This window comes from Acomys minous (assembly GCF_964271855.1).
Source record: "Acomys minous genome assembly, chromosome: 18".
NCBI classification, from domain to species: domain Eukaryota; kingdom Metazoa; phylum Chordata; class Mammalia; order Rodentia; family Muridae; genus Acomys; species Acomys minous.
The window spans coordinates 61,367,882-61,393,473 of record NC_140501.1 but is presented as its reverse complement, the minus strand read 5'-3'; the positions used below and the strand labels follow the sequence as shown (position 1 = coordinate 61,393,473).

The 25,592-nt window shown below is 50.1% G+C and overlaps 2 protein-coding genes across 3 annotated transcripts in view; both read left to right on the top strand.

Moving 5' to 3' along the window:
* The window catches only part of IFT88 (intraflagellar transport 88), a 91,007-nt gene extending 90,129 nt beyond the window's left edge, over positions 1 to 878 (top strand). For both annotated transcript variants that reach the window (XM_084767476.1, XM_084767475.1), the window contains one exon: positions 193 to 878. In XM_084767476.1, the coding sequence (XP_084623602.1) occupies positions 193 to 314 (122 nt within the window). In that variant the 3' untranslated portion in view covers positions 315 to 878. The remainder of the gene's footprint in view (positions 1 to 192) is intronic.
* A 4,150-nt stretch (positions 879 to 5,028) lies between these two features.
* IL17D (interleukin 17D) lies at positions 5,029 to 25,351 on the top strand. Its single transcript, XM_084767030.1, has 3 exons — positions 5,029 to 6,280; positions 6,664 to 6,959; positions 24,532 to 25,351. Exons 1-3 carry the CDS (start codon positions 6,266 to 6,268, stop codon positions 24,848 to 24,850), a joined length of 630 nt encoding a protein of 209 aa, XP_084623156.1. The 5' UTR covers positions 5,029 to 6,265; the 3' UTR covers positions 24,851 to 25,351.
* The last annotated feature ends 241 nt before the right edge of the window (positions 25,352 to 25,592 follow it).

Sequence of the window (25,592 nt, the reverse complement as noted above, 5' to 3'; positions counted from 1 at the left end):
GGCTAAAGAAGGCCGGAGGCGGCCGTGTGTCCCGGGGAGCTGCTGAGGGTTGGACATGTGCAGACTGACGTCACAGACGTGGAAGAGCATTTCTGTTCACTCTGAGTCATGGGGTTTGCACTGAGTCTAGACTGCTTTCAGGGTCCTCGTTTTCTCTATTGCTCTAATGCTACGATCTCTTTTGCAACCTAGATGCCTCCTATGTGGACCCACTGGGCCCTCAAATAGAGAGACCAAAGACCGCAGCCAAAAAACGAATCGACGAGGATGATTTTGCTGATGAAGAGTTAGGAGATGACTTGCTCCCAGAATAATACAAACTCTAATATGCTTTCTCTGTGTGTGTGTGTGTGTGTGTGTGTGTGTGTGTGTGTGTGTGTGTGTGTGTCTGCCTATGTGCGTGTGCGCGTGCATGCTTCTGTGTGTGGAAGCCAGAAGACAGCCTCAGGTGTTCCCCAGGCACCGTCCATTACCTTTTTTGATTTATGACAAGGTCCCTCTGGCCTGGAACTTGCTATGCGGGCAAGGCTGGCTTCCCAGCAACCCCAGGGATCTGCCCGTCTCTGCCTGTCTCTGCTTCCCTGGTGCTGAGGTTTATAAGCACGTACCACCACACCCAGCTTTCTTTACATGGCTCTGGGTCTTGAACTCAGGTCCTCCAGCCTGCAAGGCAAGCACTTTTCCAACTGCACTCCAACAACCAATAAGTCAGTTACTAAAGGAAAGAAATTGCCTTATAAAGTAATGTTCATGTTAAACCTGGGATCAAATGTCCAAACTTTAATTTTGTACACTGTTGACATTTTAAATAACTGTATTCTGTTTCTCTGACAATGGATTTGTGCTGTCATTTTATGGAATAAAAACCATGAAGCTAATACCTTAGGCTAATGTCTTCCTTACTTTTCTAGTAACGCTCATCCACAATAAAATATGTATATAGAGCAACAAAATTTACCTTTATTACTATATATAAAGTGCCAGTAGTGAGCTTATTATATTTCATGGCTTAGAAGTTATTAAGATAGAACCAGTTACGGAGGCACATGCTTATAATCCCAGCACTCAGGGAGGCAGAAGCAGGCAGAGTCTCTGTGAGTTTGAGGCTACCCTGGTCTACAAAGCAAGTCCAGGACAACCAAGACTACATCCAGAAACCCTGTTTTGAAAAACTAAAAGAAGCCGGGTGGTGGTGGTGCACACCTTTAATCCCAGCGCTTGGGAGGCAGAGACAGGCGGATCTCTGTGAGTTCAAGGCCAGCATGGTCTACAGAGTGAGTGCCAGGACAGCTAAAGCTAAAGTTACACAGAGAAACCCTGCTGGAAAAAAAAAAGAAGAAGAAGAAAAAGAAAAACCAAAAGAAGCCAGGCACAAGTGTTTAATCCCAGCACTCGTGAGGCAGAGGTAGGCAGATCTCTGTGAGTTCGAGGCCAGCCTGGTCTACAAAGAAGAGTCCAAACCAACCAAGGCTACACAGAGAAACCCTGTCTCAAAAAAGAAAAAAAAATTAAGCTATATGTGTGATCTTTATTTAAGCTACATTACTTGGAGTTTGGAAGGTTTTGTTTGGAGTCATTGCAATTTTGTCTCATTACTAAGACAGTTCTATTTTGAAGGCAGCAAAACAAAACACAATTAGAGAAAACACTAAACTGTAACCTTCTCTTTTTAATGGTTCCCACTGGTGTGTGCACAGTGCAGCGGCGTCTCAATAGTTGATGGCCCACTCCTTGCATAGGGCATGAGGCTGGGTGGCTTGTGTTTTCTTTTAGTCTGTGAGGGTCTAGACTGTCCAAAGAATTGGCTGCTCCATCTTATTTGTCTTGAGACAAACTCTTGTTGAGGATGGTTGGTCTTGAACTTGCAGGCTCAACTGATCCTCCTGCCTCAGCCTCTTGAGTACCTAAGACTGCAAGCAAATGCAACCTCACCCAGAACTATTTTTAAATAAAAGTATTGTGGGGTGCTCAACCCCAGCTAATGTAACCCCAGTGCAACCCCTACAGACAATATCCAGGGAACATCACAGAAAAGGGGCAGAAAGACTGTAAGACCAGAAGACCAGGACATCTGCCGTGAGAGAGAGCCTTCTATATATAATGAAGAAGCTGCACATGTGTGCTCTCAACAGCCTAATGACAGCACCAGTCGACATGCCAGGGTGAACAGGGACAGTTCCACAGGGTCCCACTTCTAGAAGCAGAGCTACAGGTGGTCAGTGCCTGCTGAGAGGGAGACTCAGTCCCCCTCCAAGGGTGAACTTCTACATAGGCTGTCCAGTCCCAGCCCTGGCTGGACATGTGCATACAAAGCTAAATGGACTCAGTAGCTTTCCTATTCACTTTGAATCATTGTGCATACATATAAAAAAAGTATATACACATGATAATAAAGAGACCATGAATTTGAGGGAGACATGAGGGGAAGAGGGAGGGTGATATAAATGTATAAAGCTCTCAAATATATATGTATACATATGTATATATGTACACACACACACACACACACACGGGGGTATAGATATGTTGAAAGAGGGCAGAAAAAGCTCAATCCAATCAAAAGAAAAAAGGAGCAGCCAACCTTTTACACAGAAAAGCTCATAAAAAGATTTGACTTTGGCAATATTATATATTGTGTCACCTTGTGACCTTGTCAAAGTCAGTAAGCTATTGAGGAAAGGTCCCCAGCTGGAGTATACTGAGAGACAGGAAGTGAGGCTTCTGGCATCTGAGAACAAGAGGAGCCAGTGTTAATCCCTGGGCCCAAGAAGGCTCATAAGGTGCATCATGGAAGACTCAGGTGTGTGAGTGCAAGGGGGCCGGTGGTGGTGATTGCTCACATATGTGTCTATGGGGAAAAAATGAAAGATTTGATGAGCACATATATAAATGTGCGGTGTTGGAAAAGGGAATAAAGGTAGGAAATTTAATAGGATATTTGTATTGAATGATGTGTTAGTGTTAGTGGCTGGATGTGGCATGCTCCCCAGCTGTGATGGTGTTTGGGGAGATGGCAGCTCGTGGGAGTTACAGGCCAGTTCTATCTCCTGGCCCACTGAGCTGTGAGCAGGCAGCTGCCTGCTACACTCTTGCCATCACAGAACCTCCTGACACCGCGCCTTCACTGCAATGGGTTGTATTCTCTCACACTGAGCCAAAGTAAATGTCTGCCCTGAAACTGTTGTGGTTTTTGTTTGTTTGTTTGTTTTTTGTTTTTTGTTTTGTTTTGTTTTCAGGTATTTGGCCAGTGATGAGAAAAATAACCAATACAAGCCGGGGCCATGGCGCACGCCTGTAATCCCATCACCTGGGAGACAAAGGCAGGTGGATCTCTATGAGTTTGAGGCCAGCCTGGTCTACAAAGTGAGTCCAGGACAGCCAGGGCTACACAGAGAAACCCTGTCTGGGCAAACAAACAAAAAAGCCAAAACAATGGAAGACCCAAGTGCTAAAATCATCCATGAATAAAAGGAGGCACTGGGAGAAAGGCAGCAGCGAGGAGAGAGAAGTGTTGGGTATGCACCTTACTCAGAAACCCCAGAGTAGCATGGAAGCAGCCAACCACACGCTAGCCTTGGAGGTTAGAGCGCCACATAATGACTTAGACTCCCTCCCTGGGCTGGAGAGGTGTCCAGCAGTTAACGGTGCCCGTCATTCTTGCGAAGGATGAGGGTTCAGTCCCGAGCACTCATGTTAGGCCACTTACAACCCACCTGACACCAGATCCAGGAGACCTTATGCTCTCTTCTAGCCTCTATGGGCCCCTCAAAGGTTGGCCTTGCAGTTTTGCTCAACTTGGGATGGCTGAAGGGAGCAAGGGTTGAAACGTCAAGCTAAATCCACACAGCTGCGCTAGTGGAGACATGGTACCAGACGCCAAACACGCCCCATTCCTTACCTGAGGAGCAGTGAGATCGACTATGCGCCCCAACTCCTTCCCACCAGTATATATTGTTTAGACTAACTTTAAAAGTTTTATTTTATGCTTACGGATGTTTCGTCTGCATGTATGTTGGTGCATCATATGTGTACCAGGTGTCCTCAGAGGACGGAAGAAGGTGTCAGTCCTCTGGAACTAGAGTTTCAGATAGTCGGGAGCCACCATTTGGGTGCTAGGAACCAAACACAGGTCCTCTGCAAGAGAGAGAGTGCTCTTTTGCCGCCCTGTCAGGGAATCAAACTCTGGTCTCCCATGTGATAGGTGGGGATACTCCCCTCTATACTAACAAGGAAGACACATGAGCCCACGCTCTTAACTAGATTTACCTTTAAAATATTTTTTTTTTTTAAAGCCGGACGCGGTGGCACATGGCTTTAATCCCAGCACTCAGGAGGCAGAGGCAGGCCGGTCTCTTTGAGTTTGAGGCCAACTGGGGATACAAAGAGTCCAGGACAGCCAGGGGTGCACAGAGAAACCCTGTCTCAAAAAACCAAATATATATACATATGTATATATATTTAAATGACTGTGTGAAATGGTGTGAATGTGGTGGCGCATACGCCACAGTGCATATACAGGTCCAGATGTATGCACGTGCAGGTGAGAGGACACCTCTCTGTGGAGCAGGTTCGCTCTTTCCACCTTTGAGCTCCAGGGACAGAACTCAGCCCACCCACACTGATACGCTTTGCCCACGGACCATCTCCCCAGCCTCAAGTTTAGATTAATTATTAATATATCTGTATCTTCATAAAAGGCTGAGATCTGGGAAGAACTCCTTTTTTTTTTTTTTATCTGCACCTGTTTGTAATCTTTGCTCCTGTTTAATCAGTGAATCTTATGCTCTGGTCAGTGTGCTTTTTCAGTAACTGGGACCTTCCACAAACTGAAGACTGTTGAGGGTAATCTAGGAGAGGTAAGAGGTTTGTCCAGTGATCAGATACTGGAACGTACACTGCTGACTGGCTTTGTGCCACCAAGGGTATGAGGGATGGGACACCGTGAGGAATCCCATAAGGCCCTGGGAATGACAAGCGCACCCCTGAAATACTCCTACGCTGTTTTCAGACAGAAAACGAGCAGTTATTTGAGCGCCAGTGTCTTTATTCCCATTTTACTAGAAAGGAGACAATGCTAACAATTTACTTGCTATTTGAAAAGCTTTTCATAAACCCAAATGCGTGTTTAAGCTGTGTAAGCGTGTGTAAACTGTTTAAGCTGTAAGGTCTGGAGGGACTTTTTAGCTGTAGAGCTATTACAAAGCATTTCAGGTTGTTCTGGTTTTTGGAGACACTTGTTCTGTAGACCAGACTGGCCTTGACAGAACTAACAGGGATCCACCTGCCTCTGCCTCCCAACTGCTAGGATTAAAGGTGTGTGCCACCACCGCCTGGCTAGCATTTCAGTTTTAAAACATCAAAAGCGAGTATTTTTCTGCACAGGAGAACTGAAATGCTGTTTAGCCACTGGTTTACAATTTGGTTAAAGGCCAAAGCTGCAAGTCATTTTTGGGAGTCAAAAAACATCTTGCACACTTTCAAAACGCTTTCAATTAGTCTCAACCATTTGTTTTTATTTTCAAAGCGTAAATGCTCAAAAGTAATCATATTCATTAGCTGGATGCCTGACAAGCAAGACATATTTGTAGAATGAATAAGTAAGTGAGCAAGCTCTCTGAGATACAATATAGTCCTTCATTTGAGCTGATGTCTTCAATTTATTCACAGAACTTTAGGCTCATTTTACATGTCTGCTCACACAATTAATTATCATGATCGAGTTCCTCAACACTGTAAAACTAGACCAATAGATGCCCACTTACAGCCATGTGCCAGGTGGGGGACGGTATTTATCACTGCCTTTAGCTGAGTAAGAGGCACCGAGACATTTTATGAGTATTTAGGGGGAAGCAGTCTCCTCTTGTCTCACAAAATATAACTTTTGGTTTTTTTTTAAATCTCAATCCCAGAAGAGGAAATGGTCCCAAGGAGGAGCGTCCTTCCAGGTTTGAGTTCATTCATTTCCAAGTGGCCCGTCCAGCTCCTGGACCGCTTTAGTATCTAGAGAAATCCGTTTCCTCTGAGCCAAAGTCAGCCTCCCCACTGCATCCCCGCGGCCCCACTGGTCGGTGCCGAGACGACGAGGCCAGTCACCACCTCCTCCTCCTCCTCTTCCAGCCAGGCGGACCGCGCCAGTCCACTTTCGTAGGGGCGACACCCAGCCCGCAGGCCACACGCCCCGCGTGTGCGGCGCCTTTATTTACTTCGCAGAAGAGCCATCATCAGCCCACCTCCTAACAAGTCCGGAAAGCATTTCGGCGACGCGATGCTGGGGACACTCGTGAGTGCCCTCGGGGGTACCGACGAGGGCATGGCTGGGGCTGGAGGGACTCGGGGGGTGGGGGGGGGTGCTGGGGACGGCGGGGAAAGGCGACCTCACAGGCACTCGCAGCCCGCCGCGCAGCAGCCCGGCAGGCACACGCACACGTGCACGCGCGCCCCGCACCCGCCCACCGCGCGGGCTCCGGCTCTGGGCGGCGGCGGCGGCGGGGGTCGGGGGCGTGCGGGGCGGCGGCGGGCCGGGCCCCGGGGACCGCGCGGGCGGCGGGCGGGCGGAGACGGCTCTCGGGGGCCGGCCCGCGCGGCGCCCATGCTCGGGGAGGGCCTCACGGTGTGCGGAGCGGCGGGCGGGTCCCGCGACGCTGAGCGCGGCCTGTCCCGCAGGTCTGGATGCTCGCCGTCGGCCTCCTGCTGGCACTGGCGCCGGGCCGCGCGGCGGGCGCGCTGAAGACCGGGAAGCGCCCGGCGCGGCCGCGGGACTGCGCGGACCGGCCGGAGGAGCTCCTCGAGCAGCTGTACGGGCGGCTGGCGGCCGGCGTGCTCAGCGCCTTCCACCACACGCTGCAGCTCGGGCCGCGCGAGCAGGCGCGCAATGCCAGCTGCCCCGCCGGGGGCAGGTCCGCCGACCGCCGCTTCCGGCCGCCCACCAACCTGCGCAGCGTGTCGCCCTGGGCGTACAGGTGAGCGGGCCTGAGGGGCGGGGCGGGGCCTGCAGGGCAGGTGGGTGGGGCAGGGTGGAGTCGGAGGGGCGGGGCCGAAGGGGCGGGTGGAGCCTGGGCGGGGTAGGAGCCGCCGTAGGGGGAGGAAGCTTGAAGGACCGGGGTCCTGAGGAGGATCGAGGGGACTAGCGGGATGAGATGGAGATGGCTGGAGCAGGAGGGGTGTGGCTGGAGGTCGAGTGGTGCTAGTGAGGAGGAGTGGCGCCTGATGGGCGGGGTCTGAGGAACAGGTGGGCGGGGCGGATCTGATGGGTGGGGCAGGGTGGACCTACTAGGGTGAGAGTCAGGCGAGGTAGGGCTGGTGTCCACTGGTCTGTGACCTCTGGGAGGAACCAGGAGAGGCAGATGGGGTATCTAAGTTGGGAAGGATGGTTTCTACAAAGGTCTGTCACGTTCTTTGAAGAAATGCTGTTTCCTCTTGCCAGCTCTTTCCGTGTTTGTTATGCAATAAATACCATTTGCGCACCTATTCGTTGCCAGATACACCATGAGGAACCAAGCCAAAAGATGCTTTATGAATTCTTAAGGGATTTTTGCACAGGAGGCCTGTGGGAGTGTGATCTGGAGGTGCTGGCCACTGCGAGCTAGGAGGCACACACCCTCTGAGAGAATGTCTGGGGAAACTAATATGAGGACAGAACATAAGGTGAAAAACAAGGCTCCCAGCGTGGTAGCTGGAAGTTGAGGGAGGGAGAGAACATCGTTGTGAGGGTGAAAGTGACGTTCAAAATGCGTGGAGAATGGCGAGATTCTGAGGATGGCCTAATCCGGTGGGCGTGACCAAAGAGGAGCGTGCCAAAGGGAAGTGTGGGGTTGTGCAGCAGGAGTGTGGCCGCAGTGTCCTGCGCAGATGCCGGTGTTGCTTGAGGTCACGGCAGAAGGCAAGAGCAGCGCCGAGGACAGAGTCCTCATACTGCCCTGAAGATGAGGGAGATGGGCCTTAGATGAGAGAGCCTTTTGAGGATGGAGGTGGACTTTAGGAAAGGAAGTTGTGGCCAGGGGAGAGAAGAAGGTGGTTGCCTCCAGAGAGCGCCCAGCAAGGCTTCTGTCTGTCTGTCTGTCTGTCTGTTTGTCATGTTGGAGATGGAACTCAGGGCCTGATACTTGCGAGGAAGTGTTCCACCACTGAGCTGCATCCCATCCCAGTAGCATGTTTTTGTTTTGAGACAGGGTGGCTTTATGTAGCCGTGGCTCTCCCCAAATTCTCCCTCCCCCACCCCACCCCTCTCTCTCTGTAGACCAGGATGGTCTCTAACTCACAGAGATCCTCCTGAGTGCTGGAATTACATGTTTCTTGATTAGCAAAACCGTATGGCAACACACTCGTGTATTCCAGTATTGCCATTACAGTAACAAATACCCGGGCGGGCAAGTTGGCTCAGCAGATAAAGGTGCTTGCTGGCGAGCCTAAGGCCTTGAGTTTGATCCTTAGAGTCCACACAGTAGGAAGAGAGACTAGACCCCAGCAAGTGTCCTCTGACCTTCATATACAAGGTTACTATTTCATACACAGAACGAGTAAGTAAGTAAATAGATAAATAAATAATAAATAAAAACAAATAACTGCTGGGAATGGTGGTGCCTTTAATCCCTGTCCTTGGGAGGCAGAGGCAGGTGGATATTTGTGATATTTAAGGCCAGCCTCCTCTACAGGCATGCTACAATGTTCCCAGCAGACAGTGAGGGCCTCAGCAGAGGCAGTGACAGTGGAAAAGAGACAGGATCAGGAAAGGTACTAATACAAAGAAAAACCTGGGGGAGTGGCTGGTTGAGTAGTAGGAGGAAGGGAGCATCAAGGTGTGAACTATGTCACTATGTCACTATGTCCTGGGTAACTCCTCAGGCCATTTTTGCCAGTTCCCTTGAGCTGCACCCCCTCCCCCCAATTGCCCAGCCCCTCAGGCTGTCCTAGGAAGCTGAGGTTTAGACACTCCCTTGACTAGGCTGCTCTTCGGGCCACACCCACCTGTGGTCCAGCCCTACTCATGGCTCTATCCATGTGGAAGTGGACCCATATGGGGGACCCTCTGTAACAAATACTAGTTCTTCAAGGAAACAGTGCTGGAGTTGAAGCTGGCCTAAAGGCCCCTCCAGGCAAAAACACATACAGGTAACCCACAGCAAGCCTCACGTTCTGTGTAGGCATGTCTCCTCTGCTTCTGGCTGTAGATCATAGTCTGTAATGAGTGTTTGAAGACGAAGCATGGCGTTAAGCCTTGTGCCTATTGGGTCCTGCTGCCTTTGAGATGGACAGGTGACGTAGACAAGAGAGCGGCGAGGGGGAGCAAAGCTGGGAGCTCTTTCTGGCATCCTAGTGGAGAGTTAGGCTAAGCTGTTCCTCCTGCAGGCTGACGCTGTCTTCCATGGCCACATCTGAAACCAGAGCCAGGGAGGGAAGGGATTGGTGAGCCCCATGCTTGGGTGACTGGATCTAGTGGGGCTGCTCCCATCTGCCCCTAGTCAGATGAGATGGCTTCAGGCCCTTTGTTCTTATTCTCACCCTCCCCCCCCCCCATCTACCCAGTGAGCAAACGGGACCTGGGGAGCTTACAGTGGTTAGAAGGGAGCTGGGCTTCTGGGGACCTTGCTGGGCCATTGTCGCATCTGCAGATGCCTCCTGTTGAAGCTGGCTCTGTCTCCCTGCCTCTCTGGGCTCTCCCTCCACTGTCAGTCACTTCCTGACAGTTATGTGCCATCCAGGAAGCACAGAGGCTCTTCTGTGAGAGGGCTGTGGAAGGAACTTCTGAGAGCCCAGGTGGGCCAGCGGAAGTGCTCTCCCGCCCCCAAAATCCCACCAGCCCAGGTTACAGGAGTGACACCAGCTGCAGAGGTGGCACACTCAACCTTCCTCAGATCTGCAGCTTCTGCGTCCACAGAGCCAGCCGAGTGCGGATGACGGCTATCTGGGAGAGTGCGCATCTGTGCTGAAAATGCAGTCTTTTCATCGTTACCCCCTAAGCAGCACCATGCAGCAGTGTACAGAGAAAGGCTGTGTTAGGTCGCATTACAGGGCACGAGAGATGGCCGAAATCTACCGGAAATTCTACACCACTATACATGTGGGACCCGGTCTCTAGGGAACTTGCTTTTCTCCTAGATTCCCAGAGCCAGTCCCTTTGGGGATGGAGGACTGAGATGAGCGTAGTCTCCTACAGGCAAAGCAGAATGCTAAGGAAGATGGGTAGGAAAACAGATGTAGTCAGCGCAGGAAAGATCACTGTAGGTGGAAGACAGGTTTCTAAGCAGGCACTGACCTATCAGCGGGATTCTGTGTGTGGGGAACGAACGGGGGACCATGCTTTCAGTACAGCTGGGTCTCCAGCTGGAAGAAAACATGCTCGGATCTCACTCCTAAGTGACAACAAATTCCAGATGATTCCAAGATTTAAGTGTAAAAAAATAAGGCCACAAAGAGGAAGAAAAACACGAGCGATTTTATTTATAATCTTGGTGTGGAGGAGGCTTGTTTAGCGGCTCACAGCCCCAGACACCGTAAAAGATAAGACTCAGAAATGCAGTTATATAATTACATGCTGTGTCTTCTCGGCAAAATAGCATAGAGCGCAGGGCAAGCCAGAGGAAGAAATACTTGCAAGCCATGTCGCGAAGGGCTTCTCTCCCAATGAGTTCCCACAAACCAATAAAGCCAGTGACGTCATGGGAAGTTGGGCCAAGGTCAAGGCACGTGCAGGGAAGGAAGATCACGTGATCCGCTGTGCTCCAAGAGAAGAGCTGATTACTGCAGTCAAGGGAGCAGAACACATGTGGAAACCATAGTGAGAAACTGTTTTTTTTTTCCAACCATCAACAGGCTGCTTTCACAAACGCGGAGGAAGAAGGAAGCCAATGTCTTGGTGCAGTGGAGGGCTGTGAATTGGGATGACTTGGAAAGGAGAAAAAAGGAGTTGTAGTTACAAAAAAAATTATATATATATATGTCTTGAGAGGGGTGTCTTGCTATAACTCATGATGGCTCCAAGCTCTGGATTTAAGAGATCTCCTGCCTCCACCTCCCGAGGGGTGGCTCGGTGTCTGGCTTAGTATCAAACTTAGCACTTTGTCCCAATGACTCGACTTACCAGTATTTCTCCTGCAGTCCCACATGTGTCCACGTTCCAAATGTCTGGTGAATAGGGATGTCAGTTGTTGGTTGCTGTGGCAGCAAGGGTGGAAGGCATCACAGTATCCACCAATAGACAGAGGGTTGCCTAAAACAGACCTATAAAGGGGGAGGTAGTTGTTAGATCACTTAAGCAGATCAGTCAGCATCCCCGAGGGAAAAGGTGCGACCAGCATGCAGGCACGTTGTGTGGAAAGAGAAATTGGCAAAACGCATATATAATGATACTCTTTATTTCTCTGAGTCAGAGTCTCAGCATGTAGCCCCAGCTGACCTGGAACCCACCACTAGATCAGGCTGGCCCGGAACTGACAGAGCGCTGGGGACTAAAGGCTAAGGTGACCACACTTACCTGCCTGTTTTAAAGAGATGGCCTCACTGGGTTGCTCAGGCTGGTCTCAAACTGCCAAGTTTAAGTGATCCTCCTGCCTCAGCGTTCTGAGTTTCTGGGACTACAGATCTGGGCTATCTTGTTCAACAGAGAGAAGGGAAGTCTCCCAACCATGAGGAAAAGGCAGAAACTGCATCTGAGACACACCCAGAGCCTTGGTGTGCTGGGCTGGGGGTCACTAAAGGGCTGCTGTAAATACTGAGGTGGTTTTCAGAGGCCTGTGACTCAGTGACTGGGCAAAGCTCTGAGGACATCACAGCTTGGACGTTAGAAGATTGTCACCAGGTGACAGACCCAAAACAGTTGACTTAGGATGTTGGACATCTCTGGCTTTATCCATCCATAACACCCAGTGTGTTATTAGGGAAACAACGTTCATCTCCCAGAACATAAAAATATTTTCTCATTTATCTTGTGGCACAATATGTTTGTTTCTCCTTTGCTTAAGAAATAAAAATACCAAAATTAGAATCAGCTTGATTGCTCAGGAAGGGTTTTTTTTTAAACAGCAGATTAATATATGCAGAAATATACTGCTGGGTCACAGGAGTTTATTAGAGTTTAGACACCCCAGCTTGTGTGATGACACCTCAGGTAAACACCTGCCAGTACTCCAAGAAATTTCAGCTTGTTTAGTCATTTAGTAGTAGGCTAAAAATGTATTTTTCTAGGATATGAATAATGTAAAATAGTTTATTTTTAGGCCTTAATTGTTACTTTTTAATATAACTTTTCCTCCAGAGATTCTTAAGAGCCTACACCTAAATTTATTTCATAATAAACAAGATCTGTTTGCTCTTGGTGACAAACAGGAAGTAAATGTGCCACAGGCCTGTAGGTGGATGCTGAGATGACCCTTTAGTCCCTTGCTAAGGTCCTTTGGTCTATGTGCATTTCTGGAAAACCTCTGAGGTGAGCCCATGTGCCCCCCAATTTTCCCTCTTCCTAAGGTAACTTCCTTCCAGAGTTCTCCAGGGGAAGAAACGTCGTTTACTTCAGCCAGCACCTGTGCTGCAATGACTCTGTATAGTCCGCCCTGTCCTGGGCACCCTGGCTACCTGTGCCAGCCTGCTGGGGGTGGCCTTGACACCTCTTCAAACATCCTGATGGAACGCTACTGAGAACGGAGGTTGGGGGAGGACAAGTCACTTAAAAAGAGACACTCAGACCACCAGGATGTTTGAGAATACAACTTTAGCAAGGGATTAGGGGTCACTTCAGCATCTGCCCTTGGGCGTGTGGCATAGTGTCCGTGTATGGAGACTCTGCTCTCTCAATGTACCTGTGCAGTTACTGTACTAGTGGGCAGACAAGGCTACCCCTGCCCACTGATGGGGGAGGAGGAGAGGGACTCAGGGTGCTCTTGGGCTCTGACAGACCGTGGTCAGCTCCCTATGGCTGCTGATTTATAAAGGGTTAGAAGGAAAGGGCAGACTAACAGAAAGGATGGCTCATCTAAGCAACCCTTTGCCCTGTGAAATGTCCATTAGTTATTCCATCTTCCCCAAACCTGAGGTCACGTTTACCCATCAAATATAAACACAGGCTTTACAGGGCCCACACTGGAACAAGGGAAGCACTGGTCCTAAGTGCTGCTGTAATCACGGGTGCCACTCAAATCAATTTCTGCCCAGCAAATCTTCAGAAAATAGATAATAGATATATAAATAGACAGACAGACAGATAGATGGATAGATGATAGATAGATAGATAGATAGAAAAAAACTAGAGGCAGCAAGATGGTGTAGCACACACCTGCCATTCCAGCTTTCAGGCAGTTGAGGCAGGAGGATGATGTTTTTAAGGCTCTTGGACTATGTAGCTGTAATGGAAATTTTGGGTTCTTTGTAAACTCAGTTATGTTATGTAAATGTTTTTGTTTTAATCTCTAATGTGGGATTTTAGTTTGGGCTTTAGTTTTTCCACAGCTGATAATTGTCTCTTGAGGGGGGTAACAGTGTGCCATGTGCAGCAAGGAGAGGGGCGTAGTCTGGGACTCTGAGGAAGGTAAATAGGAGAGCCCGGAGAGAGAAAGGGTGACGTGTGGTGGTGATATGAGGCGTGTAGCAGTTTGGAGAGACTAGAGACCAGTGTGGAAGCTAGAGAGAAATGTTTCAATGCAGCAGCTCAGAGGAGACCGTTTGATGCATTTGATGCTGACAGAGAGTGGTATTGCTCCCAAAAGAACCCAGTTGACCATAAACAGCAGAGAAAAGTAAAGGGGTCTGTGTCCCTTCTCCCCACTAACCTCTTTTCTCTCTTACCCAGGGTTAAGGGGTTGGTAGATGGGAGGTAGAGACTTTAGCACCCCGAATAAAATGGAGTTTAAAAACAAGTGTCAACACATAGCATTACTCCGTCCCAAACATCAAATAAACATAACATTAGAGAAAGGTAAAGACATCGCTGCCTTCCCCTCCCTTACATGTGACTCCTTTTCAGTGACTTGAATGACCCATTGTCAGCTGTGATCTGAGAATACTGAATGGAGAATTCCAGGAACCTGTACATTTTAAAATACAGACAATCTCAAAGTGTCATGAAACCTTGTCCTTCCTGGGACATGAGCTACCCCTTTGCTCAGTGTATCCACACTGCACGCCGCCCTCTCGGCAGCCACTCACTAGCCATATTAACTATCATAGGGACATCCCTGTGCTGTCTTGCTGTGTGCAAGTGACCCTTGCATGTCACCTAGTGATGTGTCATGATACCTGCCTTGCTCACCTCATCTCCTGAGAAGAGTAGTGTACACTGAGGCTGAGATTCACATAACTTTTATTATAGTACCGACTATTTTATTTTGGTTAACTTAGAGTACCTAATTTATAAATTAAACTTTAATTTATAGGCAGTAAACCATCTGAAGTTTTAGGCATGGGAAGGCACATTTCTAGGAAGGTTTCTGGATAACGGTTGCGGGGCGGCTGCAGTTTAAGGTTAGAGGAAGCTAACCCCACAGCAGTTACCCCTTTAAGAGTTCCTATTTGCCTCTATTAACACCCCCTCCCACCTTTATGCATTTTCAAATTTGTGCCAAGGCTCCATACAGAATTTTGCAAACTGACCAGAGTCCCACGCCCAGGGATCCGTCTCTCCTTGCAGAAGTGACTCTGACCAACAGGGGGCAGCATAGCGCAAGCATCCTGCGCAAAAATGACCCAGAGACTCTCCCTCATCTCTTTGGAATTTGGGGTGGAGGGCCTTTTCGTAAGTAAGTTTCTCCTCTTTTCTGTGTCTCATACCTACGGGTTGCTCTAGGTGACCTTGAGACAATGTCACAAGCCTCTCTGTTCTATCTTCCAGGAATACCTGGATTCTGCTTTATGAGCCTCAGTAGTGTAGGCACTACGCCCGTCCTCCCTACACCAGCTTATCAGGATAATGTTCTGTTAAGAAAAGTTGGGTGGCTTAGGAAACGCACAGACACCTGAGCAGAGAGAATGCTTTCGGTCTGGTTGGGAGTCCTCATAGTGTTGTTCATCCCTATTGGTCACCACAGAAAAGGAGGCATATTTTTATTTTTCCCTAAGCAGCTTAACTGAGAGAGATTGTTGTTTTCACACACACACACACACACACACACACACACACACACACGCACGCACGCATGCACGCACACACACACACGTATGAATATATATGTGCATATTTTTTTTAAATGGACAAATGACCTTGACTTTGCTCAACTACAGAGCTGCGGTCCCCCAGTGGGCTTCTCAGAGTACAGCCAGCTCTGCTGCACCTATCACCTGTCAAGGAATAAAAATAAAAGCATTGTCATGGAGTGTTGTTCCGGGATTACCAACAGCTTTGATGGTTGGTTGTTCCCAGGGCCGGGGCTTTACTTAGCACGCGGAGCGCTGCCAGCGAGGATGACAATATTTCACTCTCTGGATACCTCTTTCAACGCTCTTCACCTGAATCAAATGTGCGGGCCTGTGCCAGGAGAAGGATTTGGGCAAATACGGGCAGTCGCACACAGGCCGTGGAGTGACATCCCATCTGTTATCTGTCCCCCGCAGATGGCACATTCAAAAAGTGAAGGAGAGAGGACACATCTCCCCCAAACCACTAAGTTGTCAAGGAGAAAAACACCAGGAACTCTGAGAGTTCAAGGAAGAGGCCAGGCCAGCAGTGTATGTGAACTGCCGCCCCTCCAGGGTGACAGCTGGCTCCCTGAACCAGGTGGGCTCCTCCCTCGCACAATTGTTCCAAGGTCGGGAACATCAAAGATGGCTCTGGACCCACATTCTGCAGCTTCCCCTGGAGAGCTGAGCCCGTCCCCGTGGGCATGAGTGAGTTTTTCCTTTGAAGAGATGCTCCCCAGCTGCTCGAGTGTCACATTTGCCATGACAAAAGAATGAAAGCCTTCGAGAAATCCGGGCTGTCGTGCCCACTCCATTCTTTCCTTGTGCAAGACCCCGCTGCCGCCACCGCCACGAACTTCCACATTCTTTCCTAATGCTCTGGCCTCCTGCTCGGCCACTTGTGAATAGGTCTTACACAGAATAAGTGGAGCCCCAGGTTGGGGCCGTCACTATGTCCCAGGTGTGGGACTGGATGCTAGCATCCACAGACCACACTGCCCTTTCTACCTTGAAGACATCTCAGCTGAGCCAGGTGGCCAGGTGCCGTCATTTGGGTACCTCTATTTCCCCACATTAGTGAGAGCAAGGTGGGCAGGTGAGCCTTCCTGCTGCTAAGGACCCAGAGCTTCCTTATTGGCAGAGAAGCCGCCTGTGCCCTGGAGCTGCCTCAGGCTCAGCCTCAGCCCTGGCAAGTTCAGACAGCAGCAGCTTGAACAGAGGTGACCTCTACCTCTCCCTGGCCTGGTGAAGCCCAAGGGGATCTGCCTGTCCTCCTCGTGAGAAATGCACGGTGTTTTCTTCTAGGGGCCAGAGAAGTGTTTTTCAGTGCTTACTGGCAGCAGACCTGCAACACTGTGGCTCTTTGGCTCCCTGGGGCCTTAGCAAATGGAAGGAGGGTGGAGCTGATGGGCCTGCTGGCTCCCGCTTCCCCCTAGAGGGAAGCTGTTTGTAGGCTCCAGTGTCCCCAGTTACCCCCTGCTTAACCCACAGAGCCCACTGCCCCAGGCCTTGGAGCCCAGGACAGTAGTTTATATACAGGGAGATTTTCCTTATAGAGTGGCAACTACTGCCAGCCCCCGGGCTAGCTCCAAAGAAGCCCCAACAGAAGATTAGATGGCTACAAACCCCTTGTTTTCCTCCCAATGGACCGCAAAGCTTCTCTCCTGTGATGCTAGCACTCACTATACTACAGAGAGGCACCCAACAACTCAAACCTTTCTTAACCTTTCTTAATTTGTTACTTCTTTTTGTTTTGAGACAGAGTCTTGTTACATAGCCCAGGATGGCCTCAGATTCGTGGCAGTCCTCCTGCCTCAGCCTCCCAAATGCTGGGATTGCAAGTGTGCATCATCAGGTCTGGCTTCATTTTTCTTAAATGTGGAGACCAAACAGCCTGACGAGGGCTGGGGAGCTTAAAAAAAAAAAAAAAAGCAACATCTTGGCTCCATTCCAGAGCAATTAATTCAGAATCTCTAGGGGTGAGGGAAGAGCATTACTATTTTTAAAATCCTCACTTATGTGCCTCCAGTGAGGCACCACTAAATCCCACAGCCTATTCCATGGCAGTGCCAACTCGGGTTATAATGACCTTTTGTGTGAACTGCGGTCAGGAGGCAGGGCAGTGTGGGGCTGGTTTGGTTTGGTCACATAGAAAAGGCACTGGAAAACGTGTCATCCAGTGGTTGACCACCAGCTGCTATCATTCTGTCCCATAACAACAGCGAGCGATCCAATGCAGATGTGGTCAGACAGGGCTGCTCCGCGCAGCCTGGTTCCTGTAGATTCAGCAGGATGCCCAGGTGAAGGGAGCAGAAGATGAGGGGACAGAGTGAGCACAGAGCCGCATACTCAGAAGGCAGAAAAGACTGGGAGTCATAACTGTTTCTGTTCTTCTAAGATGTGTATTAATTTTTATTAGCACAATAATTATGCATATTCATGAGGCACCCTGTAAGGTTTCAGCACATGAGTGCATTATGTAATGAACAAGTCAGGATGATTGGCACATCTCTCAGGAAACAAGGTCCCAGTGGCCTTCAGTTTATAATCCTCCTGCCTCAGCCTTCCAAGTGCTACATGGACATGTGTGCGTCACACACACCAAACTCCGCCAGAACCTGCATTTTAGGCAAGAGCCATGCTTGGTTCCCAGGCAGGTCCCCTGTGAACCCCACGTTGGCAGTCTTGATTTCCCTCCCTGCCTTGCACCCACAGGGTCTTCTCAGAGGAGCCTCAGCGTTTAGTGAAGGAAGCTGCTTATCCCTTAGCGGTCCCTGGGGGATCGCCCACCATCTTGGCCCTCCAATTGCCTTTTAATCACTTCCAGCCTGTTGGAGAGCCCACCCCCTCATTCTCCCTGGAACGTGTCCTGACAGTGTGGGGCCTTTTTCTCCCCTGTGAGTTTTAGAATCAGCTTGCCAAATTCTAAGCTGGGCTTTGGTTAGACATGGGCCAAAGGAGTTTTCTAAGACCTTGGAGACTCAAGCCTGGTTCGAGGGACTTCCGGAAGCCCAAGAGGTAGTCTTCCTGTCGGCGTCCCCCCTCAACTGGCAGCAGTAATGACTCGATCTGGGTCGCTGGTCGGTGACTGGACCAACATTCTCTTTGCAGGACAGTTCTCTGCCTTTTCTAGAAAGTCTGCTGGGCCGAACTTGCTTCACTGGCTCTCTGTGAGGCCATTTTGTCCCCCACTTACTCGTGGGTGCCCCCTGGATGTCTGGTCAGGACCCCCTAGCTTGGCGCCTGGGCATGGAGATCTTTGGGCTGCCTGGAAAGAATAAGTCATACTTGGGCTCTGCCTCTTCGAAATGGAAATCTGTTTGGAGAAGGGGGAGGCTGTGCCAATGGCTGCCCAGCTACACTCGGCCCCACATGTTCACATCAGGTGGCAGATTCCTCCTGGCAGCGTGGTCATTGTTCTCTGAGTTCCGCCACCGCCGCCAGCCGCTTAGAATTGTTTCCTAGTGTGTCCAGGCCCCGAGGCAGTGCGCTTTTTCTGTCTCTGCTGTCACTTACATTCCTCCCAGAGCTCAGCTTCCATCACCTCTAATCAGCTCTGGAGGACTTGGCCTTTGTTCTTGGATTAAGCCCCCGCCAGCTGTCACTCACCCGAGCCAAACCTCACACAGGGCCAGGGCCGCTCCTCAGACTGCCGGTGGGGGAAAACATGATGTGTTTCAAGCAGATCCTGGGCCAACTTTGCACAGAGCAGCATTCAGCAAATGTGGAGACAGTGGGGGGTGGGGAGTCAGGGGATGAGGGTGGGGGGCGGCGGGGGGACATGACTGGCCTTGGAGGCCAGGCAGGGTTTCTGCTGGGCCACATTTCCATGTTTGGGTAGAGAGAGGGTCCCAATGGAGGCCTCGCTGTTTCTTTCCCACGGAGGAGGTGGTTTCTCTTGATTTGGCAGGAAGCTGGGCATCCGCAAGCTCAGGAGCTACTTGCTCTTCTGTGGTCCTGGTCCCCTCTGCGTGAGTGCCACTGCCATGGACGGCACATCTGGTCTCCATGTTGAGTGCCTTCCTGTGCGAGCAAATGATCTAGGCCTCAAAGACACGTTTTGAAAACACTCCATGTCCGTTCTGTCTTTCTGCCCAGGTGGTGGGTGGGGATGGGTGTGTGTGTGTGTGTGTGTGTGTGTGTGTGTGTGTGTGGTCACTGGCCTTAATCCAATGGGTTCAAAGTGAGGGGGGAAGGGGACCAACTGGAGTGCTGGGATGGATATGTTAGTTGGAGGAGCCTTTGCCTATCAGGCACCCAAGCAAGAATAGTTTCGCCTGCATAATTAAGCAGAGTGCCACCTGAGTGCCAGCTGTCCCCAAAGGACGCCCAGGATGCTGTTTGGCATTGGAAGGGGTTGGCGATGGTCTCAGAGCAAACAGATATGCCAAAGAGAAGAGCCTGGTCGCTGTAGGTCTTCGGAACGTTCCCTGGGGTTCTCACTGGATGCTGGGCGGCCTGTCTTCTTTCCCCATCCAGGGAACTGTGTGATTAGATTCCTGTCCTCTGCTCTGAGCTGTTACATACCCTGCATTTTCCACCAAACCGCTAGCCTGCCACCACATACATGAGCACACATGCTCTCATGTTCTTGCTCACAGACTCAACACCATACATACATACATACATACATACATACATACATACATTCTCAGTATCACATGCTAACACATTCAAACATGCTTATGCCCATATAGACATCTGTGTACCATATGTGCTCACATAGGCTCACATCTACACACCCAGGTCCTCTGGAGCATTCTCACATTCACACATGTGTTCTCATATCTCACACCCAACCTCTGTCTATGCTTCTGATCACACATACATGCTTATACACAGTCTCTCTCCTATACATGTGCGCGCGCGTGCGCGCACACACACACACACACACACACACACACACACACACACACACACACACACACCCCTACCCCCACCCCCATGTGTTAACCCTCTTATATACCACTCCAGCCATTGGGACACTTTGCAGCAGTCATCTCTTTTCTGGTCCAGGTGCGTGTTGCCACATTCTGTCTGCAGCTTCCTCTGCCTCTGCTTAGAGAAGCCCTGCACTTCATCTTCCAGGCCCTTGTGGCATTTTCCAGACCCTACCTCCACTGGAGCTGGCTATGATCTCAATGCCTGGTGCCCATGGTCCCACCTGTCCACAGGCCTGTGTGCTCTTAGAAACAGGTCCCACAGCCTTACCCAGCTCCCTGGGATACCCAGGGTCATCACCAATATCCATTAGTATGCAGACCACCAGATGTCAAGGTAGAGGAATGTTAATTCAGAACATGGCTGTTCTGGCAAGAGATCACATCCAGAGATCTTCTAGGTCTGTGTGATCTGGCTGGCAAGAGATCACATCCAAAGATCTCTTGGTCTGTGTGATCCGGCTGGAATACAAACTTGCCTTTAATCCAGGAGACAGAAGCAAGCAGATCTGAGTTCAAGGCCAGCCTGGTATGGAGAAAGTATCAGAGACAGAAAAGCTTAGGCCCAGGTGTGCTGGTGCATGCCTTTAATCCCAAACAAAGGTAAAGTTAGTTTGTAGAAGGAAGCACCCATGTTTGAAAGTGATGTCTAATTGAGTGGCAGAAAAGGTGATGGATCAGAGAAGATTTGACAGAACAGGATATGCTCAACTCTTAAAAAAAGAGAAAGGAAAGGGAAACTACTTAAGAAGTAGTTTTGCCAGCTGGGGAGTGGTAGCGCACGCCTTTAATCCCAGCACTTGGGAGGCAGAGGCAGGTGGGTCTCTGTGAGTTCAAGGCCAGCCTGGTCTACAGAGTAAGTTCCAGCACAGCAGGGCTACACAGAGAAACCCTGTCTCAGAAAACGAAACAAAACAAAACAAACAAAAAGGCAGTTTGGCAGAGCGAGGAGGCAGTTTTTACCAGGACAGTAAGAGAGATGGGTTCCCGAGAAAGAACTCAGGAATGAGCCAGAAAATGAGAAGAAGCCAGAAGACTAGAGCAGATTGCTGAGTTAGTTTGAGGCCAAGCAGAGCAATTCCAGGCCTAGAGAGAAGCCAGATTAAAGAAGTCAGCTGGGAGAGGAGTTTGAGCCAGAACAGCTGAGTGGAACCAGCCAGCCCAGAGCTCAGAAAGAACAAGCAAGGGTGAGCTTATCAAGCAGTAAGTCTCAGAAGCTGAAAACATTCTAGGCCTAGGTTAGATTGTATGGAGGCTAGAAGCTTCCAGAACCAGGCCTAGGTTAACAGAAGGAGGCAGTAAGCCTCGCAGACAACAACTGAAACAGGCAATAGAAGTTCTTTTTACATGTCAACACTACTGCCAGGCCAAGCACATGGTCTCAGCACCAACAGTTCACTCACTTTAACACCTTCAGTATTCAGTCACACTTAGATTTCCCTGGCTTTTCCATAAGGGAAATTTTTAAAGTTTAAAAAAAAAAAAACTTTTTGTATTTTTTTTTCTCTTTTGATTCTTCATTTAAAAATAATTTCAAGGGCTGGAGAGATGGCTCAGGGGTTAAGAGCACTGTCTGTTCTTCTAGAGGTCCTGAGTTCAATTCCCAGCAACCACATGTGGCTCATGACCATCTGTAATGTGATCTGATACCCTTTTCTGGCCTGCAGGCACACATGCAGGCAGAATATGTAAAATAATAAATACATAAATCTTTAAATAAAATAATTTCAACTGGGCATGGTGGTGCACACTTGTAATCCCAGCACTTGGGTGGCAGAGGCAGGTGGACCTCTGGTCTACAAAGTGAGTCCAGGACAACCAATGCTACCCAGAGAAACCCTGTCTCAGACCAAAAAAAAAAAAATTACTCTTCAAAGTCATGTGTTGACGGTGTTCAGAGCTCAGCTCTTGGGAAGTGATTAGGTCATGGTGCCCCTACATTGCAATTAATGGCTTTATAATAAGAGAGGTTTGAGCTGGAGTGAGTGACCTGTGCTGCCATTTGGTGTGCTCCACCCTGTGAGAAGCTTCAGGAAGGCCATGTTCTTGAGCTTCCAAGACTCTAGAATCAACTGAGGTAAGTGCTAAATAAACCTCTCTTTTGGAGAGTGGTTGAAACCAGGTCATACTGTGTAGTCCACTCTGCCCTTGAACTTGTGATCTTCTGGCCTCTACCTCCCAATGATGGGCTATAACCACCATAGCCAAGTAAACATCTGGTCTTTATAAATTACCCAGTCTCAGGTATTAAGTTACAGCTATAGCAAATAGACTGCAACATCTTCTATATTTGTGTGTCAGGTGAACTGTCTCTGTCCCCACTGAGATTTTTGGGCAATCCCATTTCTAGGCTCTGCCTTTCTTGGCCTGGGAATACAGTCTCCACTCTCAGACTTTCGTCTCCTGCTGCGACTGCTCCCCTTCCACAGGCTCCCATGAACTATCAGTTAACTACAAACCTTGTCCCCAAAGTCAAACCCCGTCTGTCACCAGGATCTTCCTCTTTGCCGCAGACATGCTTTTTCCACGATGTTTGGGGGTGGGGTGGACATTTCTTAAGTGTTACTGGGTCACACTGAAACCTGCCATGGTCTGATCCAAGTTCTTAACTGTGGGTTCCTGACATGGGCATCACTCTCCATCCTGTGGCCTCTCGCTCTCCTACTGTGACTGCTTCCCAAACTCTGACTTTGACTGCTACTCCAAATGTCCTTCCACCCTCTGGAGCTGGGTCAGTGCGGCCAGCTGTTTGTTTGAGCTGATCGCCACTACCGTCTTTGGATGGGACGTGAGTGTTCTGCCTGAATTCCAGCGGCCTGAAATAGAACGCAGATAGGAGTCGGGTAAACATTGGAAATGACTGGAAACATCATGCATCCTAGCTGTGTAGGCTTTCCTTTCCCCTCACGTGTTCGTGACAAGCTATGTCAGGAGCCGCATGGCTCCCGGCAGGGACCCGCCTGATTTGTTCTGCCCACAATCTCCTGACGGAGGGACTGAGCAAGCAGCAGCAGGGAACCTTAGAAGTGGATTTTCAAGAACGTTGTGCTGGAGGGAAGCACAAAATGTGTGTGTTTGCTTAGCTAGGTCTGCGTTCATCTCTCCGCCTGTGTTACCTGCGTCCACTCGGGCCGTTTCTCTGTTCCCTAGAACAGTGTAAGAAGGGAGCTGAAAGGTTCCGTGCCCAGGAGGCCTTCCTGGCACCCAGAGCGACCCCTCACCCCAAGATAGCAGCATCGTTTCCAGTATTTTCTTTCTGCAGACCAGTTCCCCTCCTTGGCACGTGTGCTCTGAATGCACTTCCAAAGGGAGCTCTTTTTGTTTGCGAGTGCCCTCAGTAGTATTAAGGACCAGGGAGAAAGCGTGTCCTTGGGTGGGCACCATATCCCGCAGGGCATGGTGTGGCCAGTGCCCCTCCCCCTCAGGGTCTAGACCAGAAAGAGCCCCAAGCCCATCCCCCTCTCCACCTCACCTTCGTTTTCTTCACTAGATTCAGAGGCTACCGTTTCGCTGGCACACAGTGGGTCATCAGCTGTGTCCGCTGCTGGGCATGTTAGCGGGGTCAAGGCTGTGATGATGGAATTGAGGGTCGCTAGAACTCGGCCCAGAGAAAAGAGCAGACCCATAAGGGACTGCCTGTGTTCGAGATGCGCAGACCAGTGGTAGTGGAGTTAAGCACACGGAAGTCTCATGGGCAACGGAGGTAAAATGCCTCCGTCTGCCAGGGCACAGTCAGGAAGGGTCCACGGTTCCTGCCAATGACCCCCTGAGTTTCTGCAGCTGTGTAGGTGGCTGTGGTGGCTTTTGTCTGGCCTGTGGCCTCCCCGGGTTTGGCCACAGGCTACCCTGGAGGTGTTTACATTTGCCGTCTGAATTGAAACTTGGAAGACATGGGGGGAAAAAAATCAAAGCGATGGAATTTAAATCACTATTTTCACTTTTCAAATATCACTGGCCGGCCACGCCTACTGTCCCCCGCTGCTGCTTTAGCTCCCTTAGAGAACACACATCCCGACAAGGACAGCGATGGTCTTTTGCCCAGGTGCGGCTGTCTGCAGGAACTAGTACCTGCCTACCTCCCAGAAGGCACCGCGTCCGGAGCTGCAGAGCTGGGCAGGCTTGGGAGTTGGCATCACAGAGATGGTTCCTCGGGGCTGACGCAGCAGCCTCGGAGGACAGGATGTCCTGTCCTGATACGGTGGTCATGTGGGTGTGGTGCCAGTGACCTTGACAGAGGGTACTTTTATAGGCACTCAAGGATAGTGGCCCATGCTGCCTTCAGCGTCTGAAATAGAGTGACAAGTGCCGTGACAGCGCCATCTTTCCCAGGTGGGGGCTCATAGCCCTGTGGTGTAGCTGGTCCAGCTAGGCCCCACCAGGATGCCTTGCTCAGACCTTCCTCATTTGGTCGGGCTTGCTATGTAACTCAGTCTGGCCTTGAACTCGTGGTGACGCTCCTGCCGTGGCCCTCACTCTCTCGCTCTGTCTGCAGGATTTCCTACGACCCGGCTCGCTTTCCAAGGTACCTGCCTGAGGCCTATTGCCTATGCCGAGGCTGCCTGACGGGGCTCTTCGGTGAGGAGGACTTCCGCTTTCGTAGTGCACCAGTCTACTCCCCGGCCGTGGTGCTGCGCCGCACGGCCGCCTGCGCGGGTGGCCGCTCAGTGTATGCCGAGCACTACGTCACCATCCCAGTGGGCTGCACCTGCGTGCCTGAGCCAGACAAGGCCACGGACAGCGACAACTCCAGCATGGACAAGCCAGGGGCCAAACTGCTGCTGGGGCCCGCTGACAGACCAGCAGGGCGCTGATGCCGGGGACTGCCTGCCAAGGCCCAGCTTCCTGTGTGCATCCAGTCCCCTGTACCCCTGAACCTCCCCGCTGATGCTCACTTTTCCCCAAAGGGACAGCAACATAAGCTTTAAATATATTTTTATTTTTCAAAGTAGACACTACATACCTATGCCTGTTTTGGATAGTGACAGAAACTATTTTCATATTTAGAGCAAGCATGTTATTTTTGTAAACTTTTTTGATATACAAGCAAATTGTAAACATTCTGTTTTTCTCTAATACGATTCTTGAGCATATAACTGTGGTGTTCAGATGAATTTCTTTTTAGCTGCACTGTGCCTCTCTGAGTTCAGCCTGTTGCAGAGGCTCCAGATCTTGGCACAGGAGGCCTCCCAGGGCTATGGAGAGGGACAGATGTGAGGGGCCTCTGGGTTCCAGAAACCAAACTCGCTTTTCTTCTTTAGCATATGGATGGTCTCAACTTTATGACAAGTAAAACTGTTGGTGTTATCCTTTCACTTCTGAGAGCTACTGGTCTCAATTTGTGGCAGGAGGTGTGACATCTTAGCCAGTTCTCAGGGAGCTCCAAGCACCCATGGGCTTAGTTTTATGGGCTTTCGATCAGGCCAACCCTGAGGAGGAGGGAGAGGGAGGGCCCAGTCTCCAGAGTTCGGAGGCCTTTCTCCGGGTGTTAAACTGTGAGCTACCGTATTTTTCGGACCATAAGATGCACCTGGCCATAAGTTTTTAGAGCAGTAA